General features: G+C 44.5%; 1 protein-coding gene and 1 long non-coding RNA gene across 11 annotated transcripts in view; both read right to left on the bottom strand.

Moving 5' to 3' along the window:
- LOC114004741 (uncharacterized) overlaps nt 1-1375 on the bottom strand; it is a 2318-nt gene extending 943 nt beyond the window's left edge. Inside the window, exons 1-2 of the long non-coding RNA XR_003546813.1 lie at nt 1274-1375; nt 422-529 (exon numbers count right to left, since the gene is read on the bottom strand). This is a non-coding gene — a long non-coding RNA (uncharacterized LOC114004741). The remainder of the gene's footprint in view (nt 1-421; nt 530-1273) is intronic.
- The window catches only part of TFDP2 (transcription factor Dp-2), a 185289-nt gene that overhangs the window by 44099 nt on the left and 128375 nt on the right, over nt 1-12815 (bottom strand). For all 10 annotated transcript variants that reach the window (XM_006162311.3, XM_006162312.3, XM_027765888.1 and 7 more), the window contains one exon: nt 2144-2247. In XM_006162311.3, the coding sequence (XP_006162373.1) occupies nt 2144-2247 (104 nt within the window). The remainder of the gene's footprint in view (nt 1-2143; nt 2248-12815) is intronic.

Raw genomic sequence — 12815 nt, 5'->3', positions numbered from 1 at the left:
GAGTCCCGGACCCGGTGGCTTAAACTCACGCCGGGCGCGTGTGCGTGCGTGCCCAAGATCCCGAGAGGAGAATGGAGGAGAAGGGATTGTGGCGTGGCCATCCCCCCTGGGGGGTGATTTCCTGCTTTCTATCTCTCTGTCTCTCTCTGTCTGGCGAGCGCACGCGCCCTATAGCAAAAACCTCTCCAAAAAAAAAAGAAATAGGAGACAAATTAAGACCTTGGGTTTGCCCAGTTTGAGAGCCCCAACTCTCCAGTCCTGATTTCTGCTTGGCTGACAGTACCGGGTTATAGTAGCACACACGACTACTTATCACTGTCAGGATTCAACTGCGTAAGGCCTTAGAGGGACACTAGTACAAGCTGACACTAGGAAGGAAAATCCATACGCATTTCCAAAGAGGAATTCAAATTAGACTCACCGCATCATGAACTGCAATGCCAACAGAGAAGTCTCACAAGGTAGAGGAACACTGTAGGGTCCACACTCACAAAGGTTTGCTTGTGTTGGATCTTGGTGCTCAGATAACCTCATTTCAAAATTCAGACTTTAGAATCTGCTGCCGAAACTCAGTAGCACCAACAATAGTGCCTGGGGAGGCGCAAATGCTGAACATGTATACCCTGAGCTACCTTAAAAAGACCGACGGAGCTCAAGCTGCTGTGACGTTTGGAACCAGAATACGTTCTTTTTTTTGGGAGAGGTTTTTACTATAGGGCACGTGTACTCGCCAGACAGACAGAGACAGAGAGACGGAAAGCGAGAAATCACCCCTCATGGGGGATGGCCACGCTGCAATCCCTTCTCCTCCATTATCCTCTCGGGATCTTGGGCACACATGCTCATGCGCCTGCATGAGTTTTAAGCCACTGGTTCCAGGACTCAAACCGTGGTCGACTACGTGGGAGTCCAGCGACATAGCCATTACGCTAACTGCTGGTTCCCCCCAATACATTCTTTATATACTTAGGAATAAACGGTGTTTATCTTTAGCTTGTATTCTGCAGATAATTACCAGTCTTCAAATGACTACTGAAAATGTCATACAGAGAATATGTAGCAAGACTTTCTGAAACTATTAGGTATGTTAAAAGATATTTTTGTCTAAATAACTGGGCATTTAACAAAGTCGACAGTGCTATAAACAAAACTTATCTTTGTTGTGTAGATGAAAAACTGTCTCATCTACATACTGACAATGAATAGTTATTATTTAAATGTTTAGATCTATTTCCTAATAGTGGGTGAGACCATTCAAATTAAGTATACTTACATAGTAATTGAATGCAAACTTGTTCATAAACAGACTTTCAGGACCAGCAGATGGCTTAACAGTTATGTTGTATGACTCCCACGTAGTCTGCTGCAGTTCAAGTCCCAGACCCGGCAGCTTAAACTCATGCCGGGCATGTGTGCGTGTGTGCCCAAAATCCCAAGAGGAGAATGGAGAGGAGGGAACTGCAGCCTGGCTGCCCCCCAGGGGATGATTTCTCACTTTCTGTCTCTCTCGTATCTCTTCAGTGAGTGCACGTGCTCTATAGGAAAAATCTCTCTCTAAAAATAAATAAATAAACAAGACTTTCTGAAAGTGCTTCAAGCTTTAGCATAATTAATGAATGCCTTTAGAGAAACAATTAAATAAATTTCCATTTTTCATCCATTATTTCTACTACTAAAGATTAAAATGTACTGGTGAGTTATTTTCCCCAATTATCTCTACCTTAAAAAGAGTTTGAAATCAATAGTTCCAGGTATAGATTAACTATTGAGTCACATTTAATTTTTATGAGAACACATGGGTAAGGGCAGTAAAGGTTACCTTATAAGAAAAAGAATAAAGAAGAAGGACATGAAACAATGGATTTCAAATAAATTTGAACAACTAAAAACAAGAAAAGTCTCATATACAGAAAACCTTAATATTATGTTCTATTAAACTGAAAACTGTATAGAACAACAGCCATCCTTTTTCTAAAGACTTAATCAGTTACATTCAGATAAGAACAAAACTTTTTTTTTAAATAAAAGACTGCGATAACTGAAATTAACTACATGATGTAACCACGCATTGTTAATATAATCATCCTTTAAATTAGTCTTGCTCTGGCAAAATTTTCATTTTAAGATTTGATGACTGTCTTACCATTTGGGGTCCAACATTCACATTTATTGGTCCTAAGGTTTTTGGTAAAATCTTTGTGGGTGAGTTGGTGCTGGAAACTGGAAATGCAACAAATGAAATGTTACCTGAAATGACACCAAAACATTAAGTTAGCATTCTGCAATATGAAGGCCACTTTCTACCCCCATACACATCCTGGTCTAATGCATTTTACTCAAGTAATTTATAATTGTCTTAAGAAGCATGCTATAAGCAAGATGTCTAACTGAAAAGTCCTATTAACAATCGCTTTGTTGTAGTGAATACAATTAGTTCTGCTATAACTATTCTTATTTATATTTCATAGAACATCTATAAATTAGTACCAGACCATTTGACAATTAACTACTAGGCTTCTACTTAGTCTTTTAGAGAAAAAATACTAATGAACACATAATGCAAATCATATTTTACATGAGAGGTGAGCAATAATTGTCGAGTTCCCAGCATGAATAGATGTCTAAAAATAAAATTTCTTTATAATATGCAGTATTTATACTAAAAGTTAATATAGTTTCAAAATGTTGAATTGGCAGTTTTTGAGTTTTAGAGAAAAAAGCATGATGCTAAACTACTGGGTCACTGGGAAAGTCATGACATATTTTTCTATGCAAAAATGTGTCATGATGCTTCCAATGGCCTGACAGTCACTTACGCTGTGGGATCTACGCAGTATGTGTGTTTACAAGTGATTCCAACTCTTGAAATTTCAAATTACTGTAGCAAAATGCTACTCAGAAAAACCCCTCCCCAAATAAAAAGCCAACCAATAATTTTCTGAACCATAATATCAGCTACTTAATGCCTCTAGACAAGTGTTTCTCCCCCCGCCCCCCGTTTTTTTTTAAAGGTTTTTGTCATAGGGTGAATGCACTTGCTGGAGAGAGACATAGAGACAGAGGAGAGAAATCACCTCCCAGGGGTATGGCCACTTCACAGTCCCTTCTCCTCCATTCTCCTCTCAGGATTTTGGGCATGCATACACATATGCCCAGCATGATTTTCAAGCTATCAGGTCTGGGACTCGAACTGGAGTCAACTATGTGGGAGCCCAGAGCCTTAATCATCATGCTACATCTGGACCCAACTTTTGATTTTAACAGAAAGCGATAAATAGTCAACATTCAAACAGTCTATGGTCATGAGTTTATGTATTATTGTAACAATTTAAACAAACAAACAAAACCGCACACAGTGCCAGTAGGTGGTGTGGTGGTTAAGGGTGCTGGACTCCCACATGGCCGACTGCGGTTCTAGTCTCAGACCTGGCAGTTTGCTTTCACTCTCCCTCTCTCGCTCTGTCCCTCTCTGGTCAAATTAAAGTAAGTAAATAAATAAAGTTAAATAAAATAATTCTATTAAAAAAACACACACAGACACACACAGTTGGGGCCAGCAGGTGGCATGGTGGTTAAAGGCACTGGATTCCCACACGGCCGACCGCAATTTGAGTCCCGGACCTGGCGGCTTGCTTTTTCGCTTTCGCTTTCCCTTTCTCTCATTCTGTGTCTCTCTCTGGTCAAATTAAAAAGTAATAATAATAAATGGAATTAAATAAATAAATAAATCTTAAAAAAAACAAACAAACAAACACACACACACAGCTGAGACTTGAATTATTTGTTCCAGCAAATGAATAATAATTATTTCAAATTTCAGTTTATTAACAGTTAGAAGATAAACAGTGTGACCAACGACAATAACGATCACCCAGTACTGAAACCCTAGGGAAAACCACCACAGATGAATAGGGTTAGAGAGACAATGCCTTCCTCGGATGGCCGCCACTGTCCGTGGCCTCCCAGAGCTCAACCGCACTGCCAACTGCCCTTCTCTGACTGAACTCTCCGCAGATCACACGTCTCTGTCACGGGAAGGAGATCGGGCCCCCAGGCAAAACGGTAGCTCATCGTCCTCAATCCGTGACTTCGTCTGCACCCTCGCCCCTGTTTTCCTCTCTCTGAATGGAATGCCCCTTTGTTCAATAAATCACATGTCCCTCACTGTTCTGTGCTTTCTGGGTCCTCAGGGATCTCACCCGCCAACTACCTGCTCCTCTCCCAAGTTTAACTATTCCATTGTCTCTTGCCTTTCAGGTTCTCTCTGCCCACTTACCACTATGGATCACTTGCCTTCAAAATCCACATTGAAAATAAAGTTTTACAGGGCCAGCAGATGGCATGGGGGTTAAGGCACTGGACTCCCACATGGCGGACTACAGTTCAAGTCCTGGATCTGGTAGCTTGCTTTGTCATTCCCCCTCTCTCTTTCTCTCTGGCCAAATTGAGAATAATAATAAACAAAGTTAAATAATTCTTAAAAACAGTAACAAAAAAAGTTTTACTATAGGATGTGTGCATTCACTGGAGAGAGAGAGAGAGAGAAAGAGTGAGTGATAAAGCACCCCCCGGGGAAAATGGCCACGCCATAGTCCATTCTTCTCCATTCTCCACTTAGGATTTTGGGCACACGCATACACGTGCCCAGTGCGTTTTTCAAGCCACTGGGCCCAGGACTCCAATCACAGTCAGCCACATGGGCTCCTGCCACCTTAACCAGCATGCCACCGGCCCCAGAGTTCACATTTTAAGTACAGTTCTTTCTATCTCTTGTCCACTCATCAAGGCCGGGTGTACTAACCTGCTTCTTCTTCATATTCTCACTCTTTTTTTTAAATTTTTTTTTTAAGTTGCCAGTGGACACGGCACCTGAGTAAGAGAGAGAGAGAGAGAGAGAGAGAGAAGAAAGCACCCCTCAACGGGGACACGGTCACACTACAATCCCGTGTTCTCTAGTCCCTTGTCCTGTCAGATGGCACACGCTCACAAACACCCAGCGTGGTCCTGAAGCTGATGGGGCCAGGACCTGACCAGGGTCGGCCACATGGGATCCAGCTCCCTTACTTCTAGCCTCTGGGGCCGGCCCTTCACTCCTGACTTATGACTGAGCCTGGAATATATGGGTATTATCCGCCCAATGACCAAATCTAGAAACACCTTTTACTAACCTCCTCCTCATTCACCTGGTCACCAAGTCCTGCTTGTGCTCCACTTACTCTGGTTCCACGATGGCCCTGGCCCTCGTGTCATCTGGAGCTTTCTCACGTCTGGTCTGAAAATAGCTACCCTCTAACTCAGTGGTTCATAACCCTGGCTGTGAAAGGGAACCACCTGGGAAGCGATAAATAATACCATGCCCGGGATACCCACAGCTGCTTCTGCCGGGCTGTCAGAAAGGTCATGACACGCTCCTGCACAGAAAAACACGCCGTGACTTTTCCGACAACCCAATATAATTGGCCTGAGGTAACCCTGAGGCTCAGACTTGTTTTTTTTTTTAAAGAGAGATTATTGCTATATGGCATGTGTGCTCGCCAGAGAGAGACAGAGACAGAAAGCGAGAAATCACCCCTTAGGGACAATGGCCACACTGCAATCCCTTCTCCTCTCTTCTCCTGTCTGGATTCTGGGCACCCAAGCACATGTACCCGGTTTTAAGAAGCTGGGTCCCGGACTCTAATCATGGCTGACTATGTGTGAGTCCAGTGACGTAACCAGTACACCATCTGCTGGTCCCAGGGGATCAGACCTTTAAAAGTTCTCCAGATGTAGGTCAGCAGGGGGCATGGTGGTTAAGATGCTGGACTCCCACACGGACGACCACAGTTCAAGTCCTAGACCGGGTCTGAAGCTCACACCAGGCACGTGTGCATGTGTGCCCAAAATGTGTGGGAATCCAGCGCTCTTAACCACCACGCCACCTGCCGGCCCCCATATGCCCAAAATCTTGAAAGGAGCCTGGAAGAAGAGAGACTGTGATGTGGCCATCTCCCTCACCTTCTTTCCCTGTCTTATCTCTCTCCGGTGGGTGCGATCGACCTACATGAAAAGCAAAAACAAAAATAAAAACAAAACTGTTCCAGGTGCCCCCGCTTGAGGTCTTCAAAGACGCCACAGCGTTTCCTAGATGCCTCAGACTCCCGGCCAGGGCACAAAGGCTCCTACTTGAAGATCTCCCGGCCTCCTCTCCACTCCTCCCAGGTATCCTGCTCTCAAGGGGACCCACCTGGAGCTCTGCTGTCCGGAAAGGCCCAGACCGAACCCCTGGCTTTGGTGCACGCCTCTGCCACTGTGGCTAGGAAGGCCCTTCTCTGCTGAGCCACTCCTGTCCGCTGGCACGGTGACATGGATGGGTTTCTTACCGATCTCTGAGTGACTGTTCCGTGCCAGGGCTAGTCCAGAGGATTTCCATGTGTATCTCATTAGTGCTTAGGACGACGGCATGAAATAAGAGCACCGCTGACTCCATGTGACACATCCGGAACTGAGACTAGGGCTGAACAACGTGCCTGAGGCCCCGGGCGGCACAGGCTACAGCCCACCCCAAAGCCTGTGCTCAGTGCGCCCCCTCGGCTCGTCCCGCCTCTGCGGTCTCGGCCTGCTGGCCCGTCTGGGGCCCTCGAGCACCTGCCGTACTTCCCTGTGGGTGCACTACAGTGGGCTGTGTCCCTCGGCTTACCCTGGCACCTAGTTCAGCTCCTGGCACAGAACAGGTGCATAACCTATCAGAGCTGTTAGGTCAGCGCACGCCGGAGCTGTTGCCTTTGCCAGGAGGGATGCCAAACCCACCGTGACGCATCCAAATCACATCCTTGGTGTTTCTTCAACTGGGATCATAACTGTGTTTGAAATAAATCTAAACACCAAGTCCTTCATTTTGTTTCTACAACAACTGAACACATGGTATTGTTTCTGTACCTTGTAATCGTCCAACTTTTTTTTTTAAAGAATCATTTTTTTCTTTCTTTCCTTCATTCCTTCCTTCCTTTTCTTTCTTTCTTCCTTTTTAATTTGACCAGGGAAGGACAGAGAGAGAGAGACAGAGAGAAAGCCACCATGTTTGGGACTTGAACTACAGTCGGCCATGTGGGATTCCAGTGCCCCTAACCACCACACCATCTGCTGGCTCCATTTTTTTTTTTTCTACATAAAATGTATACTTTATCAATTGTCAAAGACTGAGTTCGGAGCCAGCAGGTTGGCATAGTGGTTATGGACACTGGACACCCACATGGCTAAACCATGGTTCAAGTCCCGGAACTGGCAACTTACTTTCTCACTTCCCCACCCACCCCGGTCCTTCTCTGGTCAAATTAAAATAAATAGAATAAATAAATAAAGTTAAATAAGATTTTTTTTTTTAAAAGATTGTGGTCACTATTAAAATTCCCCAAATAGAACTTTCACCTGTTAAAGAATCCACATAAGTGGAGGATAATCATCTTTGCTTCTTGGGAGACTGAATCAAAATCACAAACTCAATCTCGGGAAGAAGAGGAACCCATGGGTCCAGAAAGAACACAGTCCTGAACTAGCCTGGCTCTCAGATGAGAATTTTTTTTTTTTGAGAGGTTTTCGCTATAGGGTGCGTGCGCTCACCAGACAGACAGAGAGAGACATAGAGACAGAAAGCGAGATATCACCCCCCAGGGGGGATGGTCACGCCACAATCCCTTCTCTTCCATTCTCCTCTTGGGATCTTGGGCACGCACGCACATGCGCCCGGGGTGAGTTTTAAGCCACCAGGTTCGGGACACGAACCGCAGTCAACTATGTGGGAGTCCAGCGACATAGCCATTACACTAACTGCTGTTTCCCTCAGATGAGAATTTTTAAGTGACCTTTATGTCACTGAATGGTTAAGACGAGATCATCTCTGATACTCTGTTTTAGAAGTGAAAGTCAAAAACTTAGAAAAAATTTAAAAGTGAAGCAAGACACAGAAAAAGGTAGCTAAGGTTGGGAAATGGATTGACCCAAATATAAAACCTAATACTAAAGGAAATTAGGACTATAACACTTCACTCAAAATAAAAAGGATAACATTACAAACAGAACTGTCAGAAGACAACAAAAGCCCACGAAGAACCGGGCACTTCGTAGCAACGCTCAGGGGCTCGATCGATGCAGCCACGGGGGCCATCTTGGGAGCAGCGAGCAGCCTCAGCAGCACCAGAACCTCCCCGTGCCTTGGGCTCGGACCTGCCAGTTCAGAACTGAGTCGGTCCCCAGCACTGCACTGCATCGCCTCTGTGAAGATACAGGCCAACAGGCTGTGAAAAGCAGACATCGAGAGAATGAAAAGTACAAGAGGTTTGGGGCCAGCAGGTGATGTAGTGCTGGAGGCACTGGACTCCCACAGGGCTAACTGTGGTTCGAGTCCCAGACCCACCAGCTTGAAACTCATGCTGGGAGCAAAATCTCAAGAGGAGAAGAGATTGTGGCTTGGCCATCCCCCCAGGGGGTGATTCCTCACTCTGTCTCTCTGATAAGCACATGCACCCTATAGAAAAAATCTTTCACTAAGAAAAAAAAAAAGTACAAAAGATTTATTAAACTGAAGGAAGAGAATGAAGAAAAAAGATTGGGAAGACGGTTCCTCAGATTGCACCACAGATCAGAGCCCCAGCCTGGCTAATGAGGAGTCCGAGGGCAAAGACCATCCACTCGAGAGCTCAGTTCTACTGCTGTACTCTAGGCCCAGCTGGCCACCTACAAAAATGGCCAGGGAGGGGACCGGCAGGTGGCATGGTGGTTAAGGTGCTGGACACTCCCAGAGAACCAACTGTGGTTCAAGTCCTAGACCTGGCGGCTTTCCCCTTCTCTCTCTGTCTCTCTCTAGTCAACTTAAATATAATAACAACAACAAATAAAATGAATAATTCTGAAAAACAGCCAGCCATGGAGAGCATGGCCTTACCATGAAGTAAATGCCAAAGGTGCGCCCATGGCAGCTGGAAGCCACAGCCAGACCATCCTCCCCCCCAGCAGTTTCTTTTGAAAGGAAGTCTGAGCAAGATGCCTCCATGGCTGCCCTGGCATCCGAGGAAGCACTCTACTGGGCCCCTGAGTTATCTCAAACCAAGATGGCGTGAGTTCGGGTCTTGTCACTGATACGTGTGCAGACTTCCCCACGTTGCTCACAAAGCTGTCTGCGTTCTTTCACCGCGGCAGTGTTAACTCGCACATGGTCTCTCATTAATTACAGTTACCAAGTCATCCATGTGAATAATTACAGTTATCAAGGTAATTATCATTTTTCTGATTGTTTACTCAATGTCCAATATTGCTTTCAACCTGCCTTAGCATCAAGTGACGTCCTGGGGTGAATGACACTGTCATTTGCCTTCACAGGCTACTCTCGTGCGCTCCCGGGAAGCGTCTTGACGACCCAGTGTTAAGTCTCAGTCCTGCTGCATGTGTAAATTTAACTCTGTTGTATCTGACCTCTGCAGTACATCTGATCTTAGTGGCTGGTCGACTCCTTCACTGGTAAGAATTTGGGAACCGTGACACAGATTTTAAATCAAAATAAACATTTACTGATGATCAAAAATAATTTTTTTTTGACTTGTGCTTTTTATTAAAAAAAAAAAAAAGTAATTATTATGCTAGTTAATACCAAACTAACTTGGAGGGAACTTAATTTCACAAACTGATTCTAAAGCATATCTAGAAGAGTAAAGACAGAGAACAACAAGAAAATCTGTGTGTATGTGGGGAAGACTAACGGGAAAAGCAAGAACTTTGGCCTGCCAGATTTCAAAATGATTGCAAAGTTATAGTGATGGAAATAAATGTGGTATTGGCAAAGAAGCAGATAAAGAAATTGACAGAACAGAAAACTGAAATCCAGAAATGACTTCATTTACATATGAAAATTTTACACGGTAAGGTGGCGCTTCAAGTCAAAGGGGAAGAGATGGGTTACTTAAGAAGGCTAGTGGGACATAGCTGCTAAAACAAGATGAAAACCTATAAATGACTGGGCCTTATAATTAGTAAAAATGAAATCTGCTTTAGAAGCACTTAAAGGGGGCCTAGCAGGGATTCCAGCAACAGAAATAAAGCCACGTGTTTAGACACAAATTACTTTTATTAAATCAACTAAGTTCAGCAGCAGATGTGTGCGTACATGCATAGACTCAAAAGGACACAGAATTTTTAAATTTTATTTCATGAGAGTGAAAGGAACAGGCACTCCCAGCAGTGTCTCCTACCACAAGCCCCTAGCCATCCTGGCCCGTGGAGGTCCAGGCACATGCACCCCGTGTTCCACGTCCACCAGGGAACCGAACCCGTAACCTGCCATATGGATCCGGCATTGCTTGAGCAGCACATTATGGCTATGTCACCGAGGTGGCCCTGGATGCATTTAAACACATCCAGTCATACAACTCCACCATCAGAACAGTAAACCAAACCACGTCTCCATGACGTCTCCTAAGCACCTGGCATTAACTCACAGCTCCTTGGCTACATGAGGCCGCTGCTGGCCAGAATCTCATTCCTAGCATTCAGTGTATTTATCAAATAAATAAATAAAGTTGGGGTCAACAGGTGGTGCGCTGGTTAAAGGTGCTGGACTCCCACATGGCTGACCGTGGTTCGAGTCCCAGACCCGGTGGCTTGCTTTCTCACTTTCTCTCAGTCTCTCTCTGATCAAACTGGAAAATAATAATAATAAAGTTAAATAAAGTAATTCTTTAAAAAATTTTTTAAAGTTGCCTGAATTTTAGATTTGCCAGTTCCCTCAATTAACTAAATAAAATAAAAGCAATCACCCAGGGGAGTGGCTAAGAGGTGGAGGTAAGAACTTAGGCCAAATACTGGCGCTGGTACACTATTTTGGATCAAATTTTGGTATCTGTCTATTTTCCACTAGAACTGTCTATACACCAAAGATTTCTTTCACCCATAATTCTTCGGGGCACTCCAGTCATAGTTAATCACCTTCAAAATGTACAATTAAGAAGAAAAATTCTGTGACATAATTGTGGTTTGTTTATGTGATACCAGTATACATTTTTTTTCATAGCACTTTCTAAATAATTTTTTTTTGCCTGAATTCACTTTAGGAAAAAACCCAAGTATGCATACATTCACACACACACACACACTCCAAGAAGAATCCAATTAGTAACTCAGCATATGGAAAAGAACATGCCTTCTGCGTGTGCTCCTAGATCTCTCACATGTACAAGGTCCAAACTCACTGCACAAGCGCACCGACAGGCCTGAATAAAGTTAAACGTGACCCAGACTGCAGGGATGCATGTTTGGCCAATCTGTAGAAATACACATTTAAAAAGGATTCATTCAGGGCCAGCAGGTGGCGTAGTGGTTAAGGTGCTGGACTACCCCGCCGCAGACCGTGGTTCAAGTGTTAGACCCAGCAGCCTGAAACTCACACCGGGCATATGTGCGTGCATGCCCAAAATCCCAGGAGGAGAATGGAAGAGAAGGGATTGCAGCATGGCCATCTTCCCCTGGGGGGTGATTTCTCACTGTCTGTCTCTTCCTCTCTGGCGAACACATGCCCTAGAGCAAAAATCCCTTTAAAAATAAAACAACAAATAAACAAAAAAGGGTTAATTCTATTGTATATAACCTATTCTTCCATTAAAAAAAAAATACACACACACACACACACACACACACACACACATACACACACACACACAGGCCACAGGCCATAGGCCCCATGGCCTAGTGATTAAGGGAACTGGATCTCACACCACTGACCTCACAGCTTGAATCTCAGGCCTGGCGGCTTGAAAAACATGCTAAGGATGTGTGTGTACATGCCCCAAACTCAGACAGAATGGAGAAACAGGGAACGGACTGTGGCATGACCAAGCCTCATTGGGAGGGTGCTTTCTCTCTCTCTCTCTGATGACTCTATGTGTTCTCTGGCAAATGAAGAAACTGGGCACCGGCAGGTGGTATGGTGGTTAAAGCATGGACTCCCACATGGCTGACCACGGTTCAAGTCCCAAACAGCTTGCTTTTTCACTTTTTCACTTTCCCTCTCTCTTTCACTCTGGTCAAATTAAAAATAGTAACAAATAAAAAGATTAAATAATTCTTTAAAAAATAAAAAGGAAAGGAAAAAAGTGACCAGGCAACTTCATGTTTATTTTGTTTTCTTCTGTTAGCAAAACTGGCTTTAAGTTTTATTTTGTTTTGTTTTTGCCATAGGGTATGTGCACTCAACAGAGAGACAGAGAGGGGGGGAAGTGAGAATTCAACCCCCCTCTCTCAGGGGAGTGCCACACCACAATCCTTTCTCCTTCATTCTCCTCTTGGGATCCTAGGCATACATGCACACACTTGCACCAATGACTTTTAAGCTGTCAAGGTTGGGACTTGAACCGCAGCCAGCCATGTGGAAGTCTCATTCTCCCTCTCACTGTTCCTGTCTGTTTCTCTATGGTGAGCACACACACCTTGTGGCAAAAATTTAAAAATTTAAAATTAATATTCCTGGGGCTGGCAGGTAGCATGGACTCCCACATGGCCAACTGTGGTTCAACTCCTAGACCTGGCAGCTTTTCCTCTCTCTCTTTCTCTCTTTCTTCCCCCAGAGGGGATGGCCACGCCGCAATCCCTTCTCCTCCATTCTCCTCTTGGGCATGCATGGACATGAGCCTGGCGTGAGTTTAAGTAACTGGGTCAGGGATTCGAACTGCAGTCAACTGTTACTTGGGAGTCCAGTGACATAGCCATTACGCCAATTGCTGATCTCCCCCCTTCTCAATCTGTCCCTCTCTGTTCAAATTAAAAATATAAGGAACCAGCAGTTGGCGTAATGG

Source organism: Tupaia chinensis, unplaced genomic scaffold, assembly GCF_000334495.1.
Source record: "Tupaia chinensis unplaced genomic scaffold, TupChi_1.0 Scaffold139833_1, whole genome shotgun sequence".
Classification (NCBI taxonomy): Eukaryota; Metazoa; Chordata; class Mammalia; order Scandentia; family Tupaiidae; genus Tupaia; species Tupaia belangeri.
This window is presented reverse-complemented; position numbering and strand designations above follow the sequence as displayed.